A 25215-nucleotide genomic window follows, 5' to 3' on the forward strand; every position below is an offset into this window, starting at 1 on the left:
CCTTCTCTTGTTGTGAAGCACAGGCTCTAGGGCACATGCTCTAGTTTCCCTGTGGCATTTTGGGATCTTAGTTCCCAGACCAGGGATCAAACCCATGTCCCCTGCATTGGCAGGTGAATTAACCACTGGACCACGAGGGAATTCCTTTAGGAAGTCTTTTTAACCTTAATTCCAAAAATCTGGTAAGAATAATAATGAGATGAAACTATAGATTAGTTCATTGAAGAATAAAAGTGCTAAGTAAAATTGTGTTGTCAAGGATGTGAAATGAAACTTTCATCCATTGATGTGGTGGTTGGTGGTTTACTCGCTGAGTCATATACAACACTTTCCCGACCCCACGTACCGTAGCCCACTAGCCTTTTCTGTCCGTGGGCTTCTCCGGGTGAGAATATTGGAGTGGGTTGCCGTTTCCTTCTCCAGGGGATCTTCCTGGCCCACGGATCAAACCCACATCTCCTGCCTTGCAGGTATATTCTTCACCACTGAGCCACCAGGGATTCCCAAAATATTCCTAATTATCAATCTAGTGGTGATTAAAATATGTAACACACTATAAGTAAAATTTGCTTCTGGAAAACAAGGATGGTTCAATAAGAAATTAGCAACATTATCAGTATAAAGTCCTAGAAATGAAAACTGTTTATATGCAAATAATGTGATTATATTCCTAGAAAAGCTGATGATTCCAGCAAAAAAAAAAAAGTTCTTAGGATTAATAGAATTTGGTAAGGGGTTGGAGAAAAAAGTGTGAAAGTTGCTCAGTGGTGTCTGACTTTTTGCAAACCCATAGAGGGTTAGGACATACCAAAAGTAGGCTTTCCTGATAGCTCAGCTGGTGAAAAATCCACCTGCAATGCAGGAGACCTGGGTTTGATTCCAGGGGTTGGGAGTCTCTGCTGGAGAAGGGATAGGTTACCCACTCCAGTATTCTTGGGCTTCCCTTGTGGCTCAGCTGGTAAAGGATCTGCCTGCATCGCAGGAGACCTGGGTTCAGTTCTGGGATTGGGAAGATCTGCTGGAGAAGGGATAGGTTACCCACTTCAGTATTCTGGCCTGGAGAATTCCATGGACTATATAGTTGCAAAGAGTCACAACTGAGAGACTTTCACTTTCAAAGTAGTAGTAGTTTTTATCCATTCTAATAGTAATAACCAATTAGAAACATAAATGAGGAAACATCTATTCACAATAACCACAAAATGTGTGAAATAACTAGGAATGTAAAGAAGAAAGGTATGGGATCTTAAATTCAAAGATATGAAACAAGCAAGACTTCAGTGAATGGAAGGAAGTGCTAAGTTCTTAGATGGGAGGTTTAATAACAAAATAAAACAAAAACCAGTTCCTCCCATATTATTATTGACAGAGTTAAGTGTAATAGCCAGGAAAATTATACAGCAGTCAGTTAGTACAGGGACTCGCTGTGACAGATTATATGATTCATGTAGTCATTGTAATTGAAAACAAGTGATACTGGCATAGTGATTTAAAGAACAGAGTCTAATGAAATAGCCCTCTATGCTTTGTTTTTGGAACTCAGTATTAAAGTCAGTTGCAGACCCCTTATCAAAAACCTGAATGTTTTTTAAAATAATTTTTAGATTTCAGAACAGCATGATAGTATTGCCAACATCCCCAGCAGAATCTGGGAAAGTGCCTTGCAGTTAAACCATCAATACTTCTTCAAGTGAGTTGTTTAGGTAGGATAAATAAAGATGGTATAAAAATATGACAGCTCATAATTTGCATCAAATAAATTTTAGAAGAAAAACTTTTCCTTTTGGATTTCAGATTTGCAGATAAGGGACTGTAGACCTCCATGTCAATTTGATGGGGGGAAACAATGGTTTATCTTACACATTTCTGGAAAGGAAAGTTGGACTCATACCTCATACCGTATATTAAATTTCAAGATCTTAAATGTGAGGGGAAAAGAACAACATTTCGAAGATTGTTCACCTTGACATTAAAGGAAGCCTTCCTGAACAAGCTAGGAAACCAAGAGACCGCGGAAGAGATGACTTCATAGAAATCCGGACAGACAGCCCAGTGTGCATATCGGATTCGCTGGTGGGCAGGGAAATGCCACGGGAGGCAGCATACATTCTTTTCGCTCACCCTACAGGAAAAACATTCAACAGTGGTAATATCTAATGTTGATGGAGAGGCGGGGACAAGTACATTGTTTTAGTACGGATGGGAGAAGCACAGCCTATAGTGTTTTTGCAGGGTACTCAGGCACTGTCACTTTAGGGAACGTGTTTAGTAGGATTAAAAGCACTAGCATGGAAGTATTTAAGTTTATCCTTAATTTGGTTATTATAGCAAAAATCTCAAAACTATGTTAAGTTTGCTCAGTTGGGAGACATTCTGGTGTGTCCGTCTGTGCACCTGGAGGGAGAAGGATAATGTGTCAGCAAGTAAGATGTAGTAGTATCCTAATTGTGCATCTTTTTTTTTTGTCCATTCATAAAATTTTTATTCCACATTATACTTGGATTATTCATAAAAATCTCATAAGACATTAAACAAAGCCATCATCTCAAGTTATTTCCATGTTAACTATTTTTTTACAGCACATCATGTTAGGCAAGTATATTAAAAAAAAATCACAAAAGCAAAATCCCTAAAATTTAAACATATGAGATTTTTGTTTTATTGCTGTGCTTGATATACATGAAGTAATAGATAACAAGCAATTCACTTTTATTGCATCTTTGTAATTTGTTCTTGAGTTACCTGAATACAAAGAACGTGAGTGTAGCAAAAGCGACAAAAGCAAACAGCTGTTGACTTTACAAATAATGGAATGTGACACGTTTCTGCCCTTATCCAGAGAAAATTGAGTCACAGCTAAAGGAACACTTCTGTAGCTCTAGTCAATGGTGTGCACATTGAGAGTGCGTATTCCACAGATAACACGATTTAACATATAATATATCCACGGGATATCCATTTCTACTACAGCCTTTGTAAGTGCTCCAGAGTTTAAAGTACCCGCAACTACACCTGTGATTAGAACCGGTTATCCCTTTTATTCCCCACCAGGGGAAACCAGTATGTAGGCAGTTTTCTTTTGAGCATCTTTAACTTGTTTCATTTTGAGCATACATGAGGACTATTTTCCCCAAGTAAAAACGAAAAAAGATGAAGGTGGGGAAAGGGAATAGAAACAGACAAATGAAGTGACTTTCTGAAATGCGATGTAAAGAGTTGGCTAGGGTTGAGTAGAGGTCCCAAAGGTCAGCTTCCCCACCCCTCCAAAAATAGCTTTTTTTTTTTTTCTGTTTATGGCTTTATACTTGGGTTACCCATTACTTGCATTAATGATGGAAGTGAGAGTTGCCTTCACTCACAGAGAAAATCATGTAGCATTTTGGTGTAAATCGCCCCAGACACTGGCATGCTCCGCACTCTGTCCCATCACACAGTTTATGCCAGGGGAGAGAGAAGCCCTGTTTTAAGACTGCATGGTGTTCTTCTGAACATCTGGTTTATGTAACCACTTTTCCACTGAAGAACACTAAGGTGCTTTCCAATTTTTCACCTCTGCAACCAGTGTACTTGCATGTTCCCAATTTTAAATTTAGGCTAGACTCCCTGGAGGAATTGCTGAGAAAATTTTTACTTTTGATTATTGTTCAGTCGCTGAGTCTTGTCCAACTCTTTGCGACCTCATGGACTGCAGCATGCTAGGCTTCCCTGTCCTTTACTATCTCCCAGAGTTGCACAGACTCATGTCCATTGAGTCAGTGATGCCATCCAACCACCTCATCCTCTGTTGCCCTCAATCTTTCACAGCATCACAATCTTTACCAATGAGTACTATCACAATGATTTTTCAGAAAATAAACACTTGAGCCTCTCACCAAGAGTGTAAGTGTCTCTTTTCAACCTTTACATTTGAGGGTATAATTCTTTATCTTGGGAATCTTATGGATTAAAAGGATGTATATCACTTAAGGGCTTCCCTGGTGGCTCAGATCGTAAAGAATCTGCCTGCAATGTGGGAGACCTGGTTTCAGTCCCTGGGTGGGGAAGATCCCCTGGAGAAGGGAATGGCAACCCACTCCAGTATTCTTGTCTGGAGAATCCCATAGACAGAGGAGCCTGAGGGGGCTACAGTCCATGGGGGCGCAAAGAGTCGGAGACGACTGAGCAACTAACACTTTCATATCACTCAAACATAGTGTTTGACATTCTTTTCCTGCTTTTATATCCTCCCTGTTTATCCTGCAGAGTTGTGTGTGTTTTAGGGCAGTTGCCCTCTTGTTAGGAGTTGCACATTTGGTTTTTAGTGTTTGTTCACTGCTTATAAATTTTTATGTAAGCAAATCAGATCGCTGCAGTACAGCTGTAAAGACATGACTTTAATCAGTTACAGTAAGTATGGCGTGGAAAGATGGACCATTGGAGCAAAGATCAAATCGGGTCTTGGCTCCATGCTTGTAGAGTGAACCCACGCTTGTACTCAAGGGTCCACTTACAGACCTAACGCAGTCTGGTTGTAGTCATTGGCAGTGCTGGGTCCCGAGGTGGAGATGGAGAGGTGTGCGGGTGTGTTTGGGCTCTACCCGACCCAGCGGTGTGAGGGTGGGAGGCTTCTTTGGAATGCCTGGGTCAGCCTCTGCAGCCCTGCCTGCCTTGCCCGCAGCTCATGATGGAGCAGTCTAAGAAGTCCTCGCTCATGGTGGCTCGCAGCATCCTAAACAACAAGCTAATCAGTAAGAAGCTGGAGCGCTATCTGAAGGTGAGGTGCACGCCCCTGGCATGCCGGCCCAGTCCCCAGCCGCGACCCCGCGGGTTCTCCCTTTCTTCATGTCGCGCCCCTCTCCGCAGGGTGAGAACCCTTTCACTGACAGCCCAGAGGAGGAGAAGGAACAAGAGGAGGCCGAGGGAGGTGCCCTTGATGAGGGGCCGCTGGTTGAAGCGGCCGGGGTCGCGGAGGGTGCAGAGGCCGTGCCGGCGCAGCCCCCTGTGCCTCCAGAGCCAGTACCCGGGGCCGCGTCCCCACCCCCGCCCCCGCCCCCGGAGGAGGACGAGGAGGCCGTTCCCCTACTGGGCGGGGCGCTGGAGCGCCAGATCCGAGGCATCCCGGGCCTCGACGTGGAGGCCGACGACGAGGAGGAGGGAGGAGGAGGCGCTCCATGACTTGGGGCGGGCGGGGCTCGCGGGGCCGAGGCTGGAAGCTGAGTCTAATAAAAGTTCGTCCCATCCCACCTCGTCGTCGTCGTCTTTTGTGTGCTGCACGGTCCGCCTGGGCTTGTCCAGGCCTCACCGCTGGGCTGTGTATGTCTGCGGGTGCGACCTGGGGCTGTTGGGTTACGCTTGCGCATTGGCGGCGAGAAGAATGGATACGTCTGCGAGCGGTGAGGCACAGCACCCAGGAGCAAAACTAGCTAGCTACGAACACCGACCCGGAACAACCGGAAGGCCAGCCGGGGTGATAAAGGAGGGCCCGCCGTGAACTACGGCCAATGGTATCGCGTAGCAGGGGTGACGTATGCGCCTGGTCTACCATTAGAGGACGGCGGGAAGTGCGTTGAGCGCATGCGTCCTGTGGTAGCCTAGAAAAAGGAGCTGTTTGGCGGGCGGAGCTGAAGACATGGATCAGGGCTACGGAGGTTGGTGTGGGCGACTCTGCGGGGTGGGGCGGGAAGGTGGTGTCCGGGCACAGTTCCGACGCCGTGCAGGGGGCCGCGGGCCGGAGACTACACCCGAGCGCGGTTACCGCAGCTCGGTCTTGGTGGAGAGGCGGCCGGGGCGCGCGCGCGCAGCTCATTGGACCTCGGCCCTGTCGTTCCCGGGGCGCTGCGTGCGGATTGGCCGACAGGGCCAGAGCACGTTGGCCGAGTTCGGCGGCCCGACGCTGGGGCGGACTTCGGGGGGCGCTTCAGGCATTCGGCGCAGTTTCAGTTTTTCACCCTCGGCTGGGTCGGCCGGGCCCTGCTGAACCCCGCCGTTCGCAGGCCCTGTGTCCCTTTTGGAAGACGCCACAAAATGGCGGCGCTGGGAGGCGGAGCTATGACGGGATCTCGTGGGGCGCGCGGGGTCTGTGGCCTGGGACCGAGACGGGATCGCTGCCTTTTCCCGAGCTGTGGTGCCTGCCTGTCTGGGAACCTGCGGGGTTGACTGGGGCCTCTGTGTGGCACAGGAGGTCTGGGGCGCTGGTCCCGAAGGCCGTGTGGGCGGCGCAGGTTCGGACCCCTTGCCGCCAGTCGGGCGGTGCAGAGCAGCCGGGCCTAGTGCAGCCTCTGCGGTTATCAGCCTCACTGGGCGACTGTCGCGGACCTGGCTCAAGCACATCTGGGACAAGACACTGAGGGTCAGATGCGGGGTACCTTCTTGATCAAAGCCTGGAAACTATGTGCTCTGGGGTCGTGACAGACTGGTGGTTCTCCTAAAGGTTGTCGTCTGTGGTGGCCTGGAGACGCCGGAGGGGCTGTGTGAGGTGGAAAGTGCCCTTTACCCACTTGGATTTCAGGGCCTGCGGCAGGACGGACCTCGAGCGACCTGCTCCGTTTCTGGAATCTGAGCCTCCTAGGAGGCCTTTGCTGCTTGCTGGAAGCCGCGTTTACCTGCAGGGAATAGTTGGAATATGCAGGACTGGGCTTGACCTGGCGCGGATCTCTGTCCTGCCTTATGAGGTTCAGACACGGGCGATCAGATCTTGGCTGCCGCAGGGAAAGCGCGTGTTTTGAAAGGGCAGCATTAGCAGGAGGCCAGCAGCAGAAATTGCAGAGAAGCAGAAAGGTCCTGGTGCCCTGGTGTGCTTGGGTGTCTCCAGGGTCGTTGAGCGGTTCAGCCTGGTTCTCCGGTCTTTTCGGCAGTCAGACTGGATCTCACCCTTCTTTGCCTGCTTCCCTAACCAGATTTTTCAGCTAGTAATAATCCTGCCTTACCTGTGCTCTTAGCTTAGAGGGGTTACACCCTGCTCCCCTTCCTACCTACCGGAAAACCTTTTCAGACTCGGTTTAGGTGCAGCGGCCTCCCAGAATCCTGTAGCTTTTCCACCTAGAGTTATTTCCTAAGACTTGTTGAGGTTTAAGAGTTGCTCATTGGCCCTCGGAGGCACCTCGATCTGGGTCCAAGTCCTCCTCTTCCTGCTCCTTAACATGTTCTTGGGCAAGTGACTTATCCTCTGGAACCCCTGTGTACAGCAGAGTGAACAGTACCTATTTCAAGAGTCTTGAGGTTATGTGAATGGTTTATGCTGCTTAGTTAGACCAGTGCCACAGAGTTGGTCAGTTGCTGTGGGAATCACTACTCTGCTTTTCTGCTGCATAGACGTGGAAATCTGTGTGACGGGAGATAACCTTCAGCAGGGTGACTTCAAGTCCCATAACGTCTGAGCCTTAGCTCTCTAGCTCCCTCTGAATGGCATTCTGGGATCACCAGCTGAGTGTCAGTCTTGTGTGGGCATACAGTAGGCATTCATCTAATGGTTTGGATTGTCTTGGTAGGAACATTCATGCTCCGTCGCTAACTCACGTCCAGCTCTTGCAACCCCACGAACTGCAGTCCACCAGACTTTTCTGTCCATGGGATTTTCTAGGCAAGAGTACCGGAATGAGTTGCCATTTCCTACTCCAGTCCTGGTAAGAGAGAAGGGAAGTATTTGAGAGAGAGGAGGCTTTGCAGAAGTGAAGTCATTTGGCAGGTGTGAAAGGTTGCCTGTGCCCAGCTCAGTGTCAGGCTGGAAACACAGATGAAGAGGGACCAGATAGATGCTGTCATGGGAGTGTCCAGAGGGGCCGGGGGAGCCACTACAGAGAGGAATGCCATCTGATGCCTCAGGACCAGGCTGAAGCCCTGGGACTTCAAGGCCCAGAGGAGCATTGGAGAGTTCAGAGTCAAAAGAAGCGAGGCCTGCGGAGGCACAGCTGTTGGCTCCAGATAGTCAAAGTTTGTTCCCAGTTAGGAGGTTCTTCCCTGGTGGCTCAGAGGTTAAGCGTTTGCCTGGAATGCGGGAGATCCAGGTTCAGTCCCTGGGTCAGGAAGATCCCCTGCAGAAGGAAATGGCAACCCACTCCAGTACTCTTGCCTGGAAAATCCCATGGAGGGAGAATCCCTTGGAGGGAGGAGCCTGGTAGGCTACAGTCCATGGGGTCACAAAGAGTCGGGCACGACTGAGCGAGTTCACTTCACTTCACTTCATGGCTGCCTGAGGGGGCTGGGGGTGGGGACTGTGTTCTAATGGTGAGTGAGCTGGTAGCTAGTCCTGTGTCTTCCTTAGTTGTGGGTTGAGGCTTAGGTCAAGATCCCTCAGCAGGCGATGGACCAAACTGGCGCAGAGGCCCATCCCCCTCCTCTTTTTTCTGCTTTGACCTCAGGCAGGTGGAGTGTGATAATGCAAAAGCCAGCTGTGGGATGACTTTTAGGGGGGCATTGTTGTGGTTGTGCTGCCTTCTTGTAAGACTGGCACTCATCTCCTTCAAGGAGATTCCTTTATGCTCCTCAGAAGCACTTGTTCTCTGTTGTGACAAGTATGACTGTAACTCACAAATATGTTCACAGGTTATGGGGCATGGAGTGCTGGACCTACCAACACCCAGGGTAAGTGAGACCTGCTTGTCAGGGAGGCATGGGCTACCCGCCCCCAGCTCTATCATGAACATAGCTGAAACCAGGAAGCCTTTTTTGTAAAGGGCCAGATAGTAAATTTTTTTACTTTGCAGGCTACATAGTCGCTATAGTGCAGAAGCCACCATAGACAGTTTATAAACCAGTAGGTAGGAATGTGTGCCAATAATGTTTACATAAACACACTGAAATTTGCATACCATGTGATTTCCATTATGTCATCGAACAGTCTTTATTTTAACAATTTTTGTTGTTCTATCTTAAGTAAATGGTCGAGGGTATAACCAAAGATTTTTATAAATGATACTTTTCAGTAGTTTTAGGCTTACGGGATTGATCAGATAGTACATAGAACTTCATATGCACACTCACAGCCTATCTTCGACTCAGGCACAATTTCCTTCATTATTATAGTTAGCAGAATGTGTTACAGTTTATAAGCCAGTGTTCATACAATGTATGGTCTATAGTTTACATTAGTTTTTACTCTGTTGCACAGTTTTGTGAGCTTTGACAGATATGAAAATGTGTCTTTTGTTAGAATTTGCATGTTATGAAGTATTATTTTAACTTTTTTTGTTTGTTTGTTCCCCAACCGTTTAAAAACATAAAACCCATTCTTAGCTTGTGGGCCCTACAAAAACAGGGCTGTGGACTGGATTAGGCCCTGGGCCCGTCCATGGACCCTGCTCAGGAGTCCCCATCATGGTACTTAGTGTGTTTGAAGAACTAGAATGTGCTCTCTGGTGGGCGAGGTTTTCTGCTTTTTGCCAGCATTTGTCCAGGGGATTGGTTGAAGGTTTCCTTTGTTTTCTGAGCCTGGAACTTGGCCCTTGCACCACTGGCAGCAGGGTCGCTTTTGAGTCACTTTTCCACCCATCACCTAGTATCCCAGCAGGAGGCCTTGTGTGTTGCCCAGGCACACGATGTCCCCTGTTCAGTTGAGCTGGGGACGTGATTTTCCACCAGTGCACTCCGTGCTGTTGGCGGTGCCTTAGATCTGGCGCCTGGTGAAACTGGCACTTTGGAACAGCTCTGCCTGGGGGCCTGGCCTGGCAGCCTCTTCGCTGCTGGCCCACGCTGGACGAGCTTCCTGGAAAAAGACTGTAGTGTCCTTTCTGTTGCCCTAAAGGACAGCTTCCTTAGGAGAGATGCCCTGGTCATGCTTAGCTGAGCATTTCTGTAGGAAATGAGTTTTACACCTAGTGGACCCCACCTTTCCTGACCTCAGTGGGCAACCAGGGGTGCCTCCTTGCAGCACTGACCTAGCCACCCCCAGCTCTGGCCCTGTGGATAGTGGAGTGAGGTGATGACTGTCCTTCAGTGTCTAGGCTGGGGTCGGGGTGAGGAACTACGTCTTAGATGCCTTCGTTTTGTAAACCGAAATCTTGTATGTTTTTGTTTCTTCTAATTTAAGGTACATATGGAACTGGTGTGGCCAGCTGGCAAGGTACGCCCTTCTAGGGGTCTGTGGGTGGGTGAGTAGGCCTCTGACCAGCTACCTCGAGGGGCTGGGGTGCAGGGACCCCCATCTCCCATCCTTGGTGTGCTCATGGTTGTCCTGAAGCCTCAGCAGACTGGGTCTGAGATATGGGGCAGGGCTGGGGGCAGGCCTCCAAGGGAGCTTGCTGGAGGTAGGGGGTAGGGAGGGTTGTGGTGGTGGTCTGCTCTTTGGTGGGTCCATCAGTCTTTCAACTGCCAGCTCCTGGGCTCTCTGGCTTTGGATGAGAAGCAAGTCTTATGATTCGGTATAGAAAACCCACCGCTCAGAGTTGAGGCCGTGCCCTCCTGCCGCCTGTTGGCAGGTGACGTGTGCAGTGCGGGGGCAGTGGCAGCAGCCCTTGGTCCCAGGACCCTCTTTCTTCTCCATAGGTGGTGGGTGCTCCTTGCCTGACTTGTCCCCCAGGGACTGGTCTTGTAGCTGCTGAGATCTGACTTAGCTCTTCCTCCCTCCATCAGGTTATGAAAACTACAATTACTATGGTGCCCAGAACACCAGCGTCACCACCGGAGCAACTTACAGCTACGGCCCAGCCTCATGGGAGGCCACCAAGGCCAGCGACGGCCTGGCGCCTGGGGGCCCTGCCATGCACATGGCTTCTTACGGCCCAGAACCATGCTCTGACAGTTCTGACTCCCTCATCGCCAAGATCAACCAGCGCTTGGACATGATGTCCAAGGAAGGAGGAAGGGGCGGGAGCAGCAGCGGTGGGGAGGGCATGCAGGACCGGGAGAGGTGATTATAGACCTGAGCCCTTCCCGAGGGTCCCGGGTGCCCCGCTTTGTATAGAGGGAGTGGGCACCTGCTTGTCCTGGGAGGGCTCTTCCCTAGCTCCCTCCACAGTGTAGGCCAGATAAGTTGAGCCTTTATTGGGGCAGAGGCATTTGGTAGGACTTGCTGGTTTCCTGGGTGGTGGGCCTTAGGGCATGGCCGTTAGCTCAATTATGTAAGACCCCTTACGTCTGCATCAAGCACCCAGCATCTTCTCCCTGTTCCTGTGGCCAGGGTTTCACTCCCCTTGTTCAGTGGTGTTTCAAAGGGATTTGGTCTGTTTTACTCTGTGAGCATCTCAGAGGGGTGCGTGGCAGTTTGGTTTTGCTGCTCTGAATGTAGGGAGGTGTGCTTTGCAGGAGGTGTTGAGATGATGCCTGGACAGTATGGTGATGGGTTGTGCTTTCTTTGCAGCTCCTTTCGCTTCCAGTCGTTTGAATCCTATGATTCCAGGCCTTGCCTGCCTGAGCACAATCCCTACCGCCCCAGCTACAGCTACGACTATGACTTTGACTTGGGGCCCGACCGCAATGGTGGCTTTGGTGGTCAGTACAGTGACTGCCGGGACCCAGCCCGTGAGCGGGGCTCCCTCGATGGCTTCATGCGGGGCCGCAGCCAGGGCCGCTTTCAGGACCGGAGCAACCCCAGCACATTTGTGCGCAGTGACCCCTTCATGCCACCTGCAGCCGCCTCTGAGCCTCTTTCTGCTCCGTGGACAGAGATGAACTATGTGGGTGGGCGGGGCCTTGGCGGCCCCTCCCCCAGCAGGCCCCCACCTTCCCTCTTCTCCCAGTCCCCGGCCCCTGACTTTGGCATGATGGGCATCCAGGGTGCAGGAGGTTATGACAACTCTGTGCCCTATGGGTGTGGCCGGTCACAGACCCGGATAAGAGATCAGGTGAGCCTTTGCCAAGTTCTAACCTGCCTTGTTTGCATTTCTTTTTATATGTTTATCTTTAAAGTATTTTAGAGATCTTACCAGACCTTATGTCACTTTTTGTTTTTAAGTGCAATTCAACTTCTAGTGAAAATGTACAGAATTGTGCAACCTTCACTCTTCACTACTATGTAATTAAGAGTGTTTCCATCATCCCAGAAAGAAACCTGTCATTTCCTCTCTCTCCCTCAACCCATGGCAACAGCTAATCTAGCTTTTGTCTCTAGATGTCCTTCTGGACATTTCATATGAATGCAGTCGTGTAATACGTGGCCTTTTGTGTCTGGCTTCTTTCACTCAGCATAAAGTTTTTGTGTTTCGGCAGGGGGGTGAGGGTGGGAGAGGTTCCAACCATGCTGTCTTCCTTTGCTTTCTGAAAGACCTTTCCTGCCCTTGTTCTCTGACCTTACAACCCCTCTGTTCTTCATTGCTCTGGGGACAAATGGGGACCATCAGAGTAAGCAATACATGAGAGTGTGCTTCTGTTTGTAGCCTCGGCGGAGAGGGTTCAATCGCTGCGGCCCAGAAAGCTTGGGCAGGAAACGGAAGCAGCTGCAGATTTATGACGAGCCTGACACCAAACAAGCTCGAGCTGACAGCGAAGGAGATTTTTCTGAAAACGGTACGCCCTGGGGCCAGTAGGCCAGCGTGGGTATAAGGTGGGTCAGTTGCGTGTTTGGTGCTCTGCCTGCCTGTCTGGACAGTGCACATGGGAACTCAGTGACGTGTGTCACTCGCACTCTCACAGTCCCCGCTGTAGTCAGGATGAGCACAGTCACTCTGGACAGTGAGTTTGGGAAGTGAAAACAGAGTGGGCCCGCTGCCAAGGGGCTGACTTTCTTTATTCCTTTGTGTTTGGTAGATGATGGAGCTGGTGACTTCCGCTCAGGAGATGAAGAATTCAGGGGTGTAAGTTGGCCTTTACCGATCAACCTCCAGTGTCTGTAGTCTGGGTTTTCCTCCTTTAGTGTCTTCCTCACAGAGAGGCAGGAACAGCTGCTGTGGTAGATTCAACTCCACCTCATGAGTCGATTTAATAATCAGACTTGCAGCTTGGTTTCTGAGAGTTTTCCACTTGAAACAATCCTTGTTTTCCTGAAAACGTTCCGAGCCCTCTCCCCAGCCATTCCTAGGTCCTCACAGTGATGTGCCTGGCTGCCACGTGGTAACTGCAGTGGCCACGTAGGCTGAGGCTTTCAAATAGGCACTGAAGACTCATTTGCTGCCAGCTCTAGGCTGGTGCTGAGTTGCATCCCTGTCCTTGAGCTCTTAAAACCGGTCATGGGAGATGGGAGGCTGGCTCTTAGCCAGGACCAGGCACAAGCACCTGGGGTGCAAGCCTTTGCCGCCTCCTGCAAACTCTGATCCAAGTCTGGGGCAGGACCTGGAAATCTGGGCGTATGAAACTTCATCCAGGGGCTTCTGATGGTCAGATGAGCTTGGGGGAGGGGAGGAAGGCCCTGGGTACAGTGACTTTTCAGCTCTTCTGATGGTCTTGCTTGTCCCTGTCTAGGCTGTTTAGATCTTGTTGGGGATTTCTGTATACCTGCTGATAGATCTGTATGTCAGCTTGATGTCTAAGGAATGGGTTCAGTTACATGAGTTTTTACCTATATCTGACTTGTTATAACCTTTGGTAGATGTAAACAAGTGGCTGGGAAATGTCATAAAGCCCATTTTCAGGAAAGAGTGCTAGGACTAGCTCTTTCTACAAATTGGGGTTTCTTGACATTGTTGATGGGTGAACTTTTGGTATTCCCACATGCAGAACTGTGCGTTTGCCAAAGGTAATTCTCTAGCTTTAAAGCTACTCTGTGTCTTTAATTTAAAAAAAGCAAGTTAGTTGTTAGCACAGAGCCTCAGAAGGCAAGCGGGACTAGTGACAGGACACTCAGGCCCCATCCTGTGGCCCTGGGTCTTGTCCTGATGCTCTGTGGCTATGTTCCTGGTGGCAGGTGGCTTGGCTTCTTGTGGAGAGCTCTAGAAATTCTACCTCACAGTGTGCCTTTGTGCCCTTTTTCAGGAGGACGAATCCTTTGACTCCGGGAGGCAAAGAGGTAGGCATGCCCCAGAATCCCTTTGAGCTTTCTTGTGTCTGCCCAGCTGCCCTGTACTCACTGCCTGACGCCCAGCCACCTGGGCTTCTGAGCAAGGTTGAAGGAGGGGCTGGAGGCTCAGGGCAGAAGAGGGGCTGTGGCTGCCGGGTGGGCCTTGGCCTTGCCACTCGCTGTGAGGCTTTGCCTTGGTGTTTGCAGCAACACTTGCTGGAAATAGGTCTGCTTGCCTCACTCAGTGCAGGCCCTGGAGGCCGGGGGAACTCGTCTCTGGGTGTCTGCAGTAGCTCGAAGCGGTAGGGAAAAGAGTCTCAGAAATGCAAGAGAGAAAAGAAAAGGCGCCCTCCAGCCTGCCTTCTCTGTTCCCCCGTTGGCCAGTGCAGGTGCCTGTACTGTTTGCTCCTGGGCTTCATTCTGTCCACAGTCCCCTTGCTTGCCAGGCCAGGGCCATGCTTCCGGCCCCTGTGGTGGAGACACTGGCACAGTGTGGGGCAGAGATCAGACGCCTGCCTGGGAGGGGAGCCGGGGGTTGGGGGGGCAGCCTGGATCCTCCAGAGGCAGGCACTGCTCAGCAGGCCCCAGCAGTTCCAGACGTGAGAGGCCCAAATGAGTGGCAAGAACAGAGCACCATTAAGCCCTTCAGGAGGGGTGTGGAGAGGCAGCCACTTGCTTCTCTCCTGGTCCCGTGGGTACGTCCATAGCTGGTTTCCCACAGGCTACTCCCATTAATTATGAAGGCCCTGACTTAAATGCTCCTTCTCTTACATGTTCAGGTTTAGCCAACCCTCTGAGGTCCTCCTGCCCTGTTTACTGAGGCAATTACATCAATAGCGTGGGACCACAGAGCATTTAGCGGCTCGTGCAGCGGGGTAAATGCTAAAGCAAAGGTGACATGTTTATTGCGCACAGGTCCTGCTGCCTACCTGGGATGACTTTGCTATTAAACAGCAGTAATAGTTTCAGGCAGTGACCTCTTGCCAAAAATCCCACACGCCCTTTTGAGAGGCTTCTGAGCAGCGCACACCGGTCGCCATCTTCGTGGGACAGTCTCGTGACTGGCATCAGGGGTAGGGGTTACAGTTCAGATGCTTATCCAACCTTGTTTCAGCGTCTGGCCCTGGCCCTGAGCCGCGGTGAGGCAGCCTGGGCCAGGCTGCACCTCTGGGCTGCACGGCTCTCTCCAGAGCTCCCGCGCTGGCCCCATGGGATGGACAGAGGACCGTTTGGTCTCTTCCCATTTTTATTTCTGGGATTGCTTCCTGCATATCGCTGGGAAAACCAGAGATTGATGGTTCTGGTGAGTGGGAGGTAGAGTCCAGGCCAGCAGGGATTGTCAGACCTGCTGAGGCCCTAGCCCAGAGGAGGCCGGCAGGACGGCTGTCATGGCCCACCTGGAGGTGGGGCGGAGGGCGGCAGAGTGGCTGGCGTCACTCTCTAAGGCCGTCCAGCTGCTGCCTGGGGAGAACCGCTTCTCTGTCTCCTTAAGTCACATTGGGAGAAGACCCAATGGTAGGGTGCTGGACTGGAAAAGCAAGATAGGGAAGGACAGAGCAAGCGGGCCGTAGTGTGAGTGGGGTGGGCGGGCCGTGTCCCTGGCCCATCCCAACCTTATCAGGCCCTGGGGGGGAGTGACGTGACTCCCCTGGGAACTGCTCAGAGTTCTCATCAAAGGCCCACTCCTTTTGGGAGCCTTTGACAGCCCCTTGCTGCCTCAGGGTGTCCTGACCCTGCCGTGTGTGGAAGGCGCAGCAGGGCATGGGGTATGGTGGCACAGCTGTGGCCCCCGTCAAAGCCCTGGTGCTCAGCGCCTCTACCGGCGCCTCAGAGGGTCTGGAAGGTACTTCTCTGTTGCAGGAGAGAAGGACGACGAGGACGATGAAGTGAAGAAGAGGAGGGAAAAGCAGAGGAGGAGAGACAGGATGCGAGACCGAGCGGCTGACAGGTGAGGAGGCAGATGAGGCGGGCGCTGTCAAGGCTCTCCTGAGCTCCGCTGTCTTCACTCCGTAGTGGGGGCGGTGAGGGGCCTGGTCACCTCATTTCCACTCCCCTACGCCTAGGGCCTGACACGGTTGGGACGAGCTGGGGAGGACACGGCCTGCCCACCCCACTCACACTACGGCCCACCTGCTGTCTGTGTCCTTCCCTGTCTTGCTTTTCCTCTCCAGCAGCCTACTGTCTGACTCTTGGTGTGTGTCAGGAAAGCCTCGTCAGGTCGATGGGAGACAAAACTTGGGAAACACACTGAGTCTTAGCCTTGCTGGTGTTGCTTGCCCTCCTGTAGGCCTGTGAGGAGTTCCCTTGTCTCTTGGCTGTCATTCCAGACAGGTGAAGTGTGTTTAGCTGAGCTGCCAAAGTGTTTTGGATGCCTCGTCCATGTAAATCCAAACCACTTGTGGAGTTTGACATGTATAGATGTTAAACCTCAAGATTTAAAAGCACCAGTGCAAACCGTCAAGGGCATCGGTGTGGGTACACTGTACCTCTCCTCATAAACCACTGGAGTACATGGTTGATGAGGCCTTGACCAAGCTGGCTACTTCCCTGTGCGCAGGTTCTCTTGAAGACTTGAGAGGGAATCCTTGCCCTTAAGGCTGAAATGGGGATAATGGTTTTCCTGTGCTAGTAACACTTAGCAAAAGAGCAAACAATAGAGGCTGGAAAGTGGGGTAGGAGGAGTTCCAAGTATTACAGAATTCACTGAAATCTTATCTTTAAACAGATGCATAAAAATGACGGTCATTCTAGATCTGTTTTCATGCCACATGGGAACTGAGATTACTGTTTTAAAAGAATCTTTAGACTGCCCTGGGCTTCTCTTGTGGCTCGGCTGGTAAAGAATCCGTCCACAATGTGGGAGACCTGGGTTTGATTCCTGGGTTGGGAAGATCCCCTGGAGAGGGAACGACTACCCACTCCAGGATACTGGCCTGGAGAATTCCAGGGACAGTCCATGGGGTCACAAACAGACACGACTCAACGACTTTCACTTAGACTGCCCTAGTGACTGAAGATCCTCAAAAAAAATGGAGAAGTTGTCACAGGGGAGGTCAAGATGCAGCAAAGAAGCGGGGCCTGTATTTCTTTGGTGGCTTCCTGACAGTTGTGCACACAGGGCCCAGGAGATTTTCCTCTTCACTCCTCTTTCGGGAGTATCTGCAAAGGCAAGGGTGTCTTGTGGCACTTGTCCAGCAGAACTCTGATTTGGCAGAGGAGGATTCCTGAGTGCCACAGCACCTCTGCTCTGCTCTTAGACCCCATGAGGAGCAGAGCTGAGGGAAGCAACACCTTGCTCTGTGCTCTGGGGGTTTGGGAGTCTGTCTGTGGGGGTGCTCTCCCCTTGTCATACGGCATGCATATATCTGGTGAGATTTTGAAAGCACACAACAAAGAAACCTCAGTTTTCATCTTTAGGTATGATGTGTCCTTCCATTGAGTCCCATTGGAGAACTGAGATCATGTGAGTTTTGAATTTTGTGAGATCATCAGGAATTCTGTGGTACTAAATGGGGTCAGTTGTCTTGTATCTTCCAAGTGGCTGCAGAAAGAAACATCTGAGAAGCTATGGAGTTGGGTTCTAGGTCCCCAGAGCAGTGGGCTAGAGACTTAGGGAATCCACAGTTCTGAAAAGTCTCTACCTCTTTGGGCCAAAAAGAGTGGTATGGTAGAGTGCTACAGGAATCATTTTCCTGAAATACTTGGAAGGTTGTACTCTGATTCTTAATATGGAGAAGCTTGGAGTAACTGTTACTCTGATGCACAGATAAACTGGTTATCTCCATCACTGCTTTTCTTTTTGTCTTCCTTCTCCAGGATTCAGTTTGCCTGTTCTGTGTGCAAGTTCCGGAGTTTTGAAGATGAAGAAATCCAGAAGCATTTGCAAAGCAAGTTTCACAAAGAGACACTGCGCTTTATAAGTACCAAGCTGCCTGACAAGACGGTGGAATTCCTCCAGGTAAATCATACTTAGCCTCCATCACAGCATGTGCCAGTGATCCTACAGGTGCTGGATACCCCATAGAGAAGGGAAGCCTAAACTAGGTCAAGACTTCTTTTTCCAGAATGGCAGTGTGCAGGTCCCTGAGGTAGAAGGACACTGAGAGTTCCACTCATTGTAGTTTGCACGAATTCTGCCCATGGAGCTGCTCTGATGGCTGTCTTCCAATCCTGGGAGCAGCTGAGATAAGGTTGTCACCACCCACCGTGGGCTTGGCAGTCACCCTTGATGAGCTGCCTCTGGTGCAGTTGAAAAAATACCCACGTGCGCCTTCCCCCCTCATTTCATTTGGTGCATCTCCCAACCTCTCTAGGAATACATTATAAACAGGAATAAGAAAATCGAGAAGCGGCGTCAGGAGCTGATGGAGAAGGAAAGTACAAAACCAAAACCAGATCCTTTCAAAGGTGAGTTACGATCTGAGGTGGGGGGTGGGTGTTAGTCCAGATCGCAGAGCCCGGGTCAGGGTGGGTGAAAATGTGACAAAGAGAAGACAGATGGGAGGGGCGCTTAGCAAGGGAAGGAGACCTGCATGTGTGGCCTAAGGTAGCTGACAGCTCTCCAGGCAGCTTACTGGGGTGCTGTTTAAGCACTCTGATGTTTTTCCTCCTTAGTGTCAAGAGAAAGGACCAAAGGATGAGACAAGTTAAAAATAAAGTTCCCAGGTGTGGAGGCCGTGTGTTCTGTCTCCATGCACCTGCTGGAGGGCAGGTGATGTGTGTCTCAGATTCTGTCCTAACCGAGTCTTTAGGGCCATGGGGAGAAAATGTGAGCCCTGATGGGGAGTTAGTGGGAGAGAAGCATCACTTGGATGCCGACCCAAATCCCACAAGTCTGGGCTGTTGTCAACAGGGATTGGCCAGGAGCACTTCTTCAAGAAAATAGAGGCTGCTCATTGCCTGGCCTGTGACATGCTGATCCCGGCGCAGCCCCAGCTCCTCCAGCGGCACCTGCACTCTGTCGACCACAATCACAACCGTCGGGTGAGTGCCCCCCTGGTGTGGGGTGGGGCAAGCAGTCCTGGCTGCCAGTGCGAGGGGTTCAGCACTTTGTGTGTATGCATGTGGAAGTTAACTTCTTTAGGGGCTTTTGCCATATTCCATCATTTCATGAAGTGATTGTAACATGCACCCAGTTTCTATTAAAATGTGAGGAAAATGTGTTGCTTAAGATTGACTGGAAATTTTCCTGTGTTGAGAATATTCCCTGTAAGTCACATGAGTAAAGTCCCCAGTTGCTGAAAAACTGGATTTCTTACAAGGTGAGACTGAGGACCACTCATAGCAGAATGGTCTGGTGGACTCAGGGTCAGGGATTAGTTTGATCCTTACTAGCTGATGGGGCCTGAGGCTAACTGCCAAAGTATTGGCAGCTTTTTTTTTTTTTTTTTAAATAAAGGGTCAAACTGTAAGTATTTTTAGCTTTGCAAGCCATCAGGTCCCTGCCTTAACTTGTTAATCCTCAAGTCTGTGGCTGATGGGCAGAAACAGCCACAGGCCTTAAGTAAAGGGAATGGGTGTGGCCACGTCTGGCCTGCAAGCTCTAGCTTGCCAAGCCCTGGTTTAGCATCTCTGTGGTTAGTTTACCTGACTACCAGATTGGAGCTACCTACCCGCCCATCATCTCCTGGTATTACTAAAGACCAGACAAAAGCCACTGTACAAACGAGGGATTATCATCTGAGTTAAGCTCTAAAATAGTCAAGTGTTTGCAGCATTCAGACTTTTCCTATAGAATTTACTTGTAAAGTCAGTATAACTCAGAAAACTGAAAAGAAAAAGCTTGCCCTTTTCCCCTACTGAGTCCACGTAGCTTCTGATCTGTAAATGTTTTTATTTTTTCCTTGCTTGTATGCGTGGTACTTGGACATCAGTGGTGTGCCTGCACTTTTTAACGTCTTAGACTTATCCCCACTATTTCACAGACTCAGTTCTGATTCTTCTCCAGTGCTTGCTTGCTTGGAGTCCAGCACTTGGAGACTTGCCATACTGAAGAAATTTTAGTTGCATAGGACGAATCTCAGAACAACTCAGTGTACCCAGGCTGGTTTATTCTCTCGCTCCTCTGTGCACACCATTTTTAACAACTCATGTTTGATTCCCTTTGTAGTTGGCTGCTGAACAGTTCAAGAAAACAAGTCTCCATGTGGCTAAGAGTGTTTTGAACAACAGACATATAGTGAAGATGCTGGAAAAATACCTTAAGGTTTGTGCTTCAGAGTCCAGTAGATGGGAAAAGCTTTGGAAATGGAGGATGAACTAACTCTCTGGGTTTGGAATTCTATCCAAAGTGCACTATTTAGCATTTCTGAGTCTTTTGAAGAATTGAGAGATGTTGGAATGTATCAGGCTTGGGGATTCCACAATTGTGCATTCCCTGAGACAGACTGCTTGCCTGGGAACTCTGGGAAATGGTCTTACTTGATGAATCTGTGCAGTGGTGCTGACTGTCACCATGAGAAAACCAGACTATCTCTCCATAAAATAGCAACCCAAATGATGGTGAGATGCTTACAACAAAACAAAAAACCAAAGTAGATGGTAATTCTCCATCTAGATGCTAAAACGTGTTTTTGCTGGCAGAGACAACCGACAATAAGATGGGGAAGAAGGGAGAGGGAAGGGCTAGCGGTGCCATAGTATCAGGAGCAGAGCAATCAAAACAACGCCAAGGAGGATATCCTGGAGAGGAGTCTGGTTGGAAGAGTCTCTGGTTCCTCCTTTGGAAGCCCATTTTGCTAAGTGCTCAGACCCATGACTTCAACATTTGGGCTGGCAGTTAGGATTCAGCATAACCTGACTAGGACGTGTTTGCCCTCTTCTCAGTTATTAATTGCTTCAGTATTTGAAGATTCATTTCATCCATAAAGGGATAGAATTTAAATAATCAGTGTAAGAACCATGACTGATGAGTGTTTTACCTTGTGGCTTAGACAGTCTTAAAAGTTTCTGGAGTCAGCTGTTAACTCAAGCTTCTAAATACTTGGTTTTGTTTTGGCCCTACCTCATGACTTGTGGAATCTCAGTTCTCTGACCAGGGACTGAATCCAGGCCGTGGCAGTGAAAGCTCAGAATCCTAAGCATGAGGCCACCAGGGAACTCCCTACACACCATTATTTTTTTGGTATGTGGGATCTTAGTTTCCCCAACCAGGGATCAAACGCACATCCCCTGTAGTGGAAGCTGGGAGTCTTAATCACTGGACTGCCAGGAAAGTCCTAAACACTGTATTTTAAAACATTTTCTGATTACTGTTTAGTAAGTCTCATTTTCTTCACTGTAAAATGGGGGTAACCTTCATGCCAGGGCTGTGTGCTTAAATAAAACTCTAGAAAGAGCCTTGGAACTTTTCCTGGTGGTCCAGTGGTGAAGAATTTGCCTTCCAATGTAAGGGATGCTAGTTTGACCCCAGGTCAGAGAACTAAGATCCTACATGCCACATAGCCAGAAAATCAAAATACAAAAGAGAAGTAGTATTGTATTAGATTCAATACAGACTTTTTAAATGGTCCACATAAAAAAAAAAAGCCTGAACTTCCTGTTAAAATGAGGTTTATGGGTTTTGGGGTTGTTTTTTTTTTTAATTGGGTTGAGAGTATCTATGACTTTTTAAACCTTTCCTCATCATTATATGCTTGAATAACAAGTATAAAATAGTACTCATGAAGCTTTTCTGAGATGTCTTTTCTGAGCACATGTAGGATGGACTCACTTGATGTGATTTAAAATGTTTCTCTTGTTGATTCTGCCCATCATGAAAACATGAACTCCCAGCAGCCTGAGCCTCAGTCTCTCGTTTGGACAGTTGTTTAGACCGCACTAACCTGGGTTTCCTCTTGTTGGCCAGGGTGAAGACCCTTTCACCAGTGAAGCTGGTGATGCAGAAATAGAAGGAGATGAGCATTTAGGAGGTGAGGATAAGGAGGAGACCCCTGAGGAGGTGGCAGCCCAGGTCTTGGCTGAGGTGGTTACGGCAGCAGTGAGTGCAGTAGATGGGGAGGAAGCTCCTGCTCCAGAAAATGGGGAGATGCCTGCCGAACGGGACGGCCCCGCAGACACGGCTGAGGCCACCAGTGGTCCCCACCCCGAAGCAGAGACTCCCTGCAGAGTGGCACCCGGGAAGGGCAGCACTGAAGCAGAAGCTGGAGGTGAAGCTGCTGAGGCTGGAGTCGAAGCGGAAGCCGTGGCAGCAGAGCCAGAAAGCACCTCGACAGTCACAGCTGCTGCCGAAGCCACAGTGGGGCAGACTGATGCAGAGCCCAAAGGTGCTGCTCCCGCAGAGTGACCCTCCTTCCCTGTTTCAAGGGATAGGCTATATGATGCATTATTCTCTCTCCTTTGGCTTCTAAGTAGTACTAGGGTATGTGATACTGGAATATTATTCTGGCAAAGAGACACAGCCATTTCCTTCAGAAAAGTGTACCTCACAGGCTTGTCTCACAGAGTCGTCACAAGGCTTTCTGCCTTGGTGTGAAGGCTGCAAAAGTTGTACATTCCCCCAAGTGGCTGTCTTTACATCTCTCTTTACATGGTAGTTGGAATAATAAAATTTGGATAATAAGACTTTGCTGATGCTTTGCTTGTTAAATACAGCCACTGGCTGAATGCACCCCTTTTTATTATTTTTTGGTCGGGAGCAGTTCAGTACTAGGATGTATCTTGCTTTATAAAGCTTTTACTGTTTTTGTTAAAAGTTTCAAGAATTTACTTTGGCTTTGGTTTTTGATCTCTGCTTCTGTGGTACACTGTGTGGTGTGTGATCCTCCTTCACAAGAGGTAGCAGAATCTTGGTAACATGTGATTTGATTCTGTCACATCAGTGAATTCTCAAAGTCCTGAAGAATCTCACACGTGAACCATTGGAAGCACACCTACTTACCCTCAAGAATGAGGATATTTTGCCTGGGGCATTGTTTCCCAACTTTCAGTCCTTGGTGAATCACCTTTGCAATGTTTTACCTCATTTGTGACCCACCTCTGCATTACTTCAGGGTTTCTTGTTTTTCTTTAAATTGAGTTACTTTTACTTATATATATTTAAAAAGAAAATTTGATGTCTTGTGAATGGAAAATCAATATAAATTGCCATAGAGATACCTATCTGTGGAAAATGAATAAACATTTTATTTTAGATAAATATTCCTTTGGAAGTTTTTGAATCTGTAAGAAAGAGAAGCTAGCATGTGTTGAAGGTTAGTAAGCAACAGTTACACTTTCATGTAATCAAAAGAACTGAAAGATTAACCGCCCTTTTGAAATGGTACTGCTGGGTCTGTTTTCCTGTAAGCCTTTGAGCTGTCACACTTAGGAAGGCACTGGCCAGTGGGACGTTATTAGAAAAGAGGTGATAGAAAAGAGAGCACCTGTTGTATACCAGGTGCTGATTCATGACAAAACAGGTATGTGCACTGCTCTCAAGGAGCCTTATTGGAGACTTGAGATGGGTATTTATGGAAAAGTCAAATGGTAGAACTAAGAACAAATAAACTGCTTAGTAAGCAAGAAACAGTGCCTCTGAATCTTTTCTGCTCATCATTCCTTAATACCGCATTTGTTTTGTTCAGTTGCTAAGTTGTGTCCGACTTTCCAACCCTATGGACAGCATGCCAGGCTCCCCTGTCCATCTCCCAGAGTTTGCTCAGATTCATGTCCATTGAATTGGCAATGTTATCTAACCATCTCTTTCTCTTCCAGCCCCTACTTTTGCCTTCAATCTTTCCAGGATCAGGGTCTTTTCCAGTGAGTCAGCTCTTTGCATCAGGTGGCCAAAGTATTGAGCTTCAGCATCAGTCCTTCCAAGGAACTTTCAGGGTTGATTTCCTTTAGGATTGACTGGTTTGATCATGCTGTCCGAGGGACTCCAAGAGTCTTCTCCAACACCACAGTTTGAAAGAATCAATTCTTCGGTGTTCAGCCTTGCTTATGGTCCAGCTCACATCTGTATAGGACTACTGGAAAACCCATAGCTTTGACTCTATGGACCTTTGTTGGCAAAGTGATGTCTCTGCTTTTTAATACACTACGTTTGTCATAGATTTCCTTCCATGGAGCACACGCCTTTTAATTTCATGGCTGTAGTCACTGTCCGCAGTGATTTTGGAGCCCGAGAAAATAAAACTTGTCACTGTTTACATTTTTCCCCCATCTTATTTGCCTTGAACTGATGGGACTAGATGCCATGATATTCATGTTTTGAACACTGAGTTTTAAGCCAGCCTTTTCACTCTCTTTCACCCTTTTCAAGAGACTGGTTCCTCTTCACTTTGTGCCATTAGAGTGGTATCATCTGCATATCTGAGGTTGCTGATATTTCTCCTGGCAATCTTGATTCCAGCTTGAGCCTGGCATTTCCCATGATGTACACTGCATATAAGTTAAATAATCAGGGTGACAATACACAGCCTTGTCATACTCCTTTTCCAGTTTGGAACCAGTCAGTTGTTCATGTCTGGTTCTAACTCGTTTCTTGACCTGCGTACAGTTTTCTTAGCAGACAGATAAGGTGATCTGGCATTCCCATCTCTAGGAATTTTCCACAGTTTGCTGTGATCCACAAAGGCTTTAGTGTTGTTCATGAAGCAGAAGTAGATGTTTTTCTGAAATTCCCTTGCTTTCCCTATGATCCAACAAAGGTTGGCAATTTGATCTCTGATTCCTAGGCCTTTTCTGAATCCAGCTTGTACATCTGGAAGTTCTCAGTTCCAGAAGCCTCGAACGTACTGCTGAGGCCTAGCTTGAAGGATTTTGAGCATAACCTTCCTAGCATGTGAAATGAGCACAATTGTATGGTAGTCTGAACATTCTTTGGCACTGCCCTTAGTTAAGGTTGGAATGAAAACTGACCTCTTCCAGTCCTGTGGCCACTGCTGAGTTTTCCACATTTGCTGACTAATACTGCATAGACGTGGCTTAGTCACAGGTTATGCATGCCCGTTGAAGCTTGTTCTCTTGAGGCAAAAGTGTCTGAGAGAGAATAACAAAACTATGAAACTAGGTTTTTTTGCCATGCCATGTGACTTGGGGGATCTTAGTTCTGCAATCACTGGTGCCCTCTGCAGTGAAAGCATGGCGTCCTAACCACTGAACTGCCAGGGAATTCCCTTGGTTTTCTTGTAAAATTAATACAAGGCCTGCCATTGAATCTGCATTTCTATTATGTTTTTTTACCCCCACCCTTACCACCTACCCCCAGTATGAAATGACATGGTTCATTTTATTCTTAAATTTAGGTTTAAATCAGGCCCTCATTCCCCAAGATGGGGAGTCATTACTTGGTTGCACAAAAGGATGTCCTAATATGCCTGAGATGACAGGAATAAGTTAACAGGCTCACTCATTGGAAACGAATATTTATCAGTTATATCTTCTCTGTA

The 25215-nt window shown here is 48.7% G+C and overlaps 2 protein-coding genes across 5 annotated transcripts in view; both read left to right on the forward strand.

Annotated features, from left to right (window-relative positions):
• The window catches only part of AKAP8L (A-kinase anchoring protein 8 like), a 30702-nt gene extending 25501 nt beyond the window's left edge, over window positions 1-5201 (forward strand). For 2 of the 4 annotated variants that reach the window (XM_068979736.1, XM_068979737.1), the window contains exons 13-14: window positions 4658-4753; window positions 4843-5201. In XM_068979736.1, coding sequence (XP_068835837.1) covers window positions 4658-4753; window positions 4843-5154 — 408 coding nt within the window. In that variant the 3' untranslated portion in view covers window positions 5155-5201. Of the gene's footprint in view, window positions 1-4657; window positions 4754-4842 lie in introns of those variants that run through there. The other 2 variants (XR_011145373.1, XR_011145374.1) reach the window with 2 other exon arrangements.
• A 382-nt stretch (window positions 5202-5583) lies between these two features.
• On the forward strand, window positions 5584-23236 carry AKAP8 (A-kinase anchoring protein 8). Its single transcript, XM_068979776.1, has 14 exons — window positions 5584-5627; window positions 8521-8559; window positions 10004-10036; window positions 10546-10822; window positions 11273-11756; window positions 12288-12417; window positions 12658-12704; window positions 13819-13852; window positions 15704-15791; window positions 17660-17801; window positions 18157-18250; window positions 18696-18826; window positions 19953-20048; window positions 21690-23236. The coding sequence occupies exons 1-14, from the start codon at window positions 5609-5611 to the stop codon at window positions 22125-22127; spliced, it is 2052 nt and encodes a 683-aa protein (XP_068835877.1). The 5' UTR covers window positions 5584-5608; the 3' UTR covers window positions 22128-23236.
• The last annotated feature ends 1979 nt before the right edge of the window (window positions 23237-25215 follow it).

The sequence above is a fragment of the Capricornis sumatraensis genome, chromosome 9, assembly GCF_032405125.1.
Source record: "Capricornis sumatraensis isolate serow.1 chromosome 9, serow.2, whole genome shotgun sequence".
Taxonomy (NCBI): Eukaryota; Metazoa; Chordata; class Mammalia; order Artiodactyla; family Bovidae; genus Capricornis; species Capricornis sumatraensis.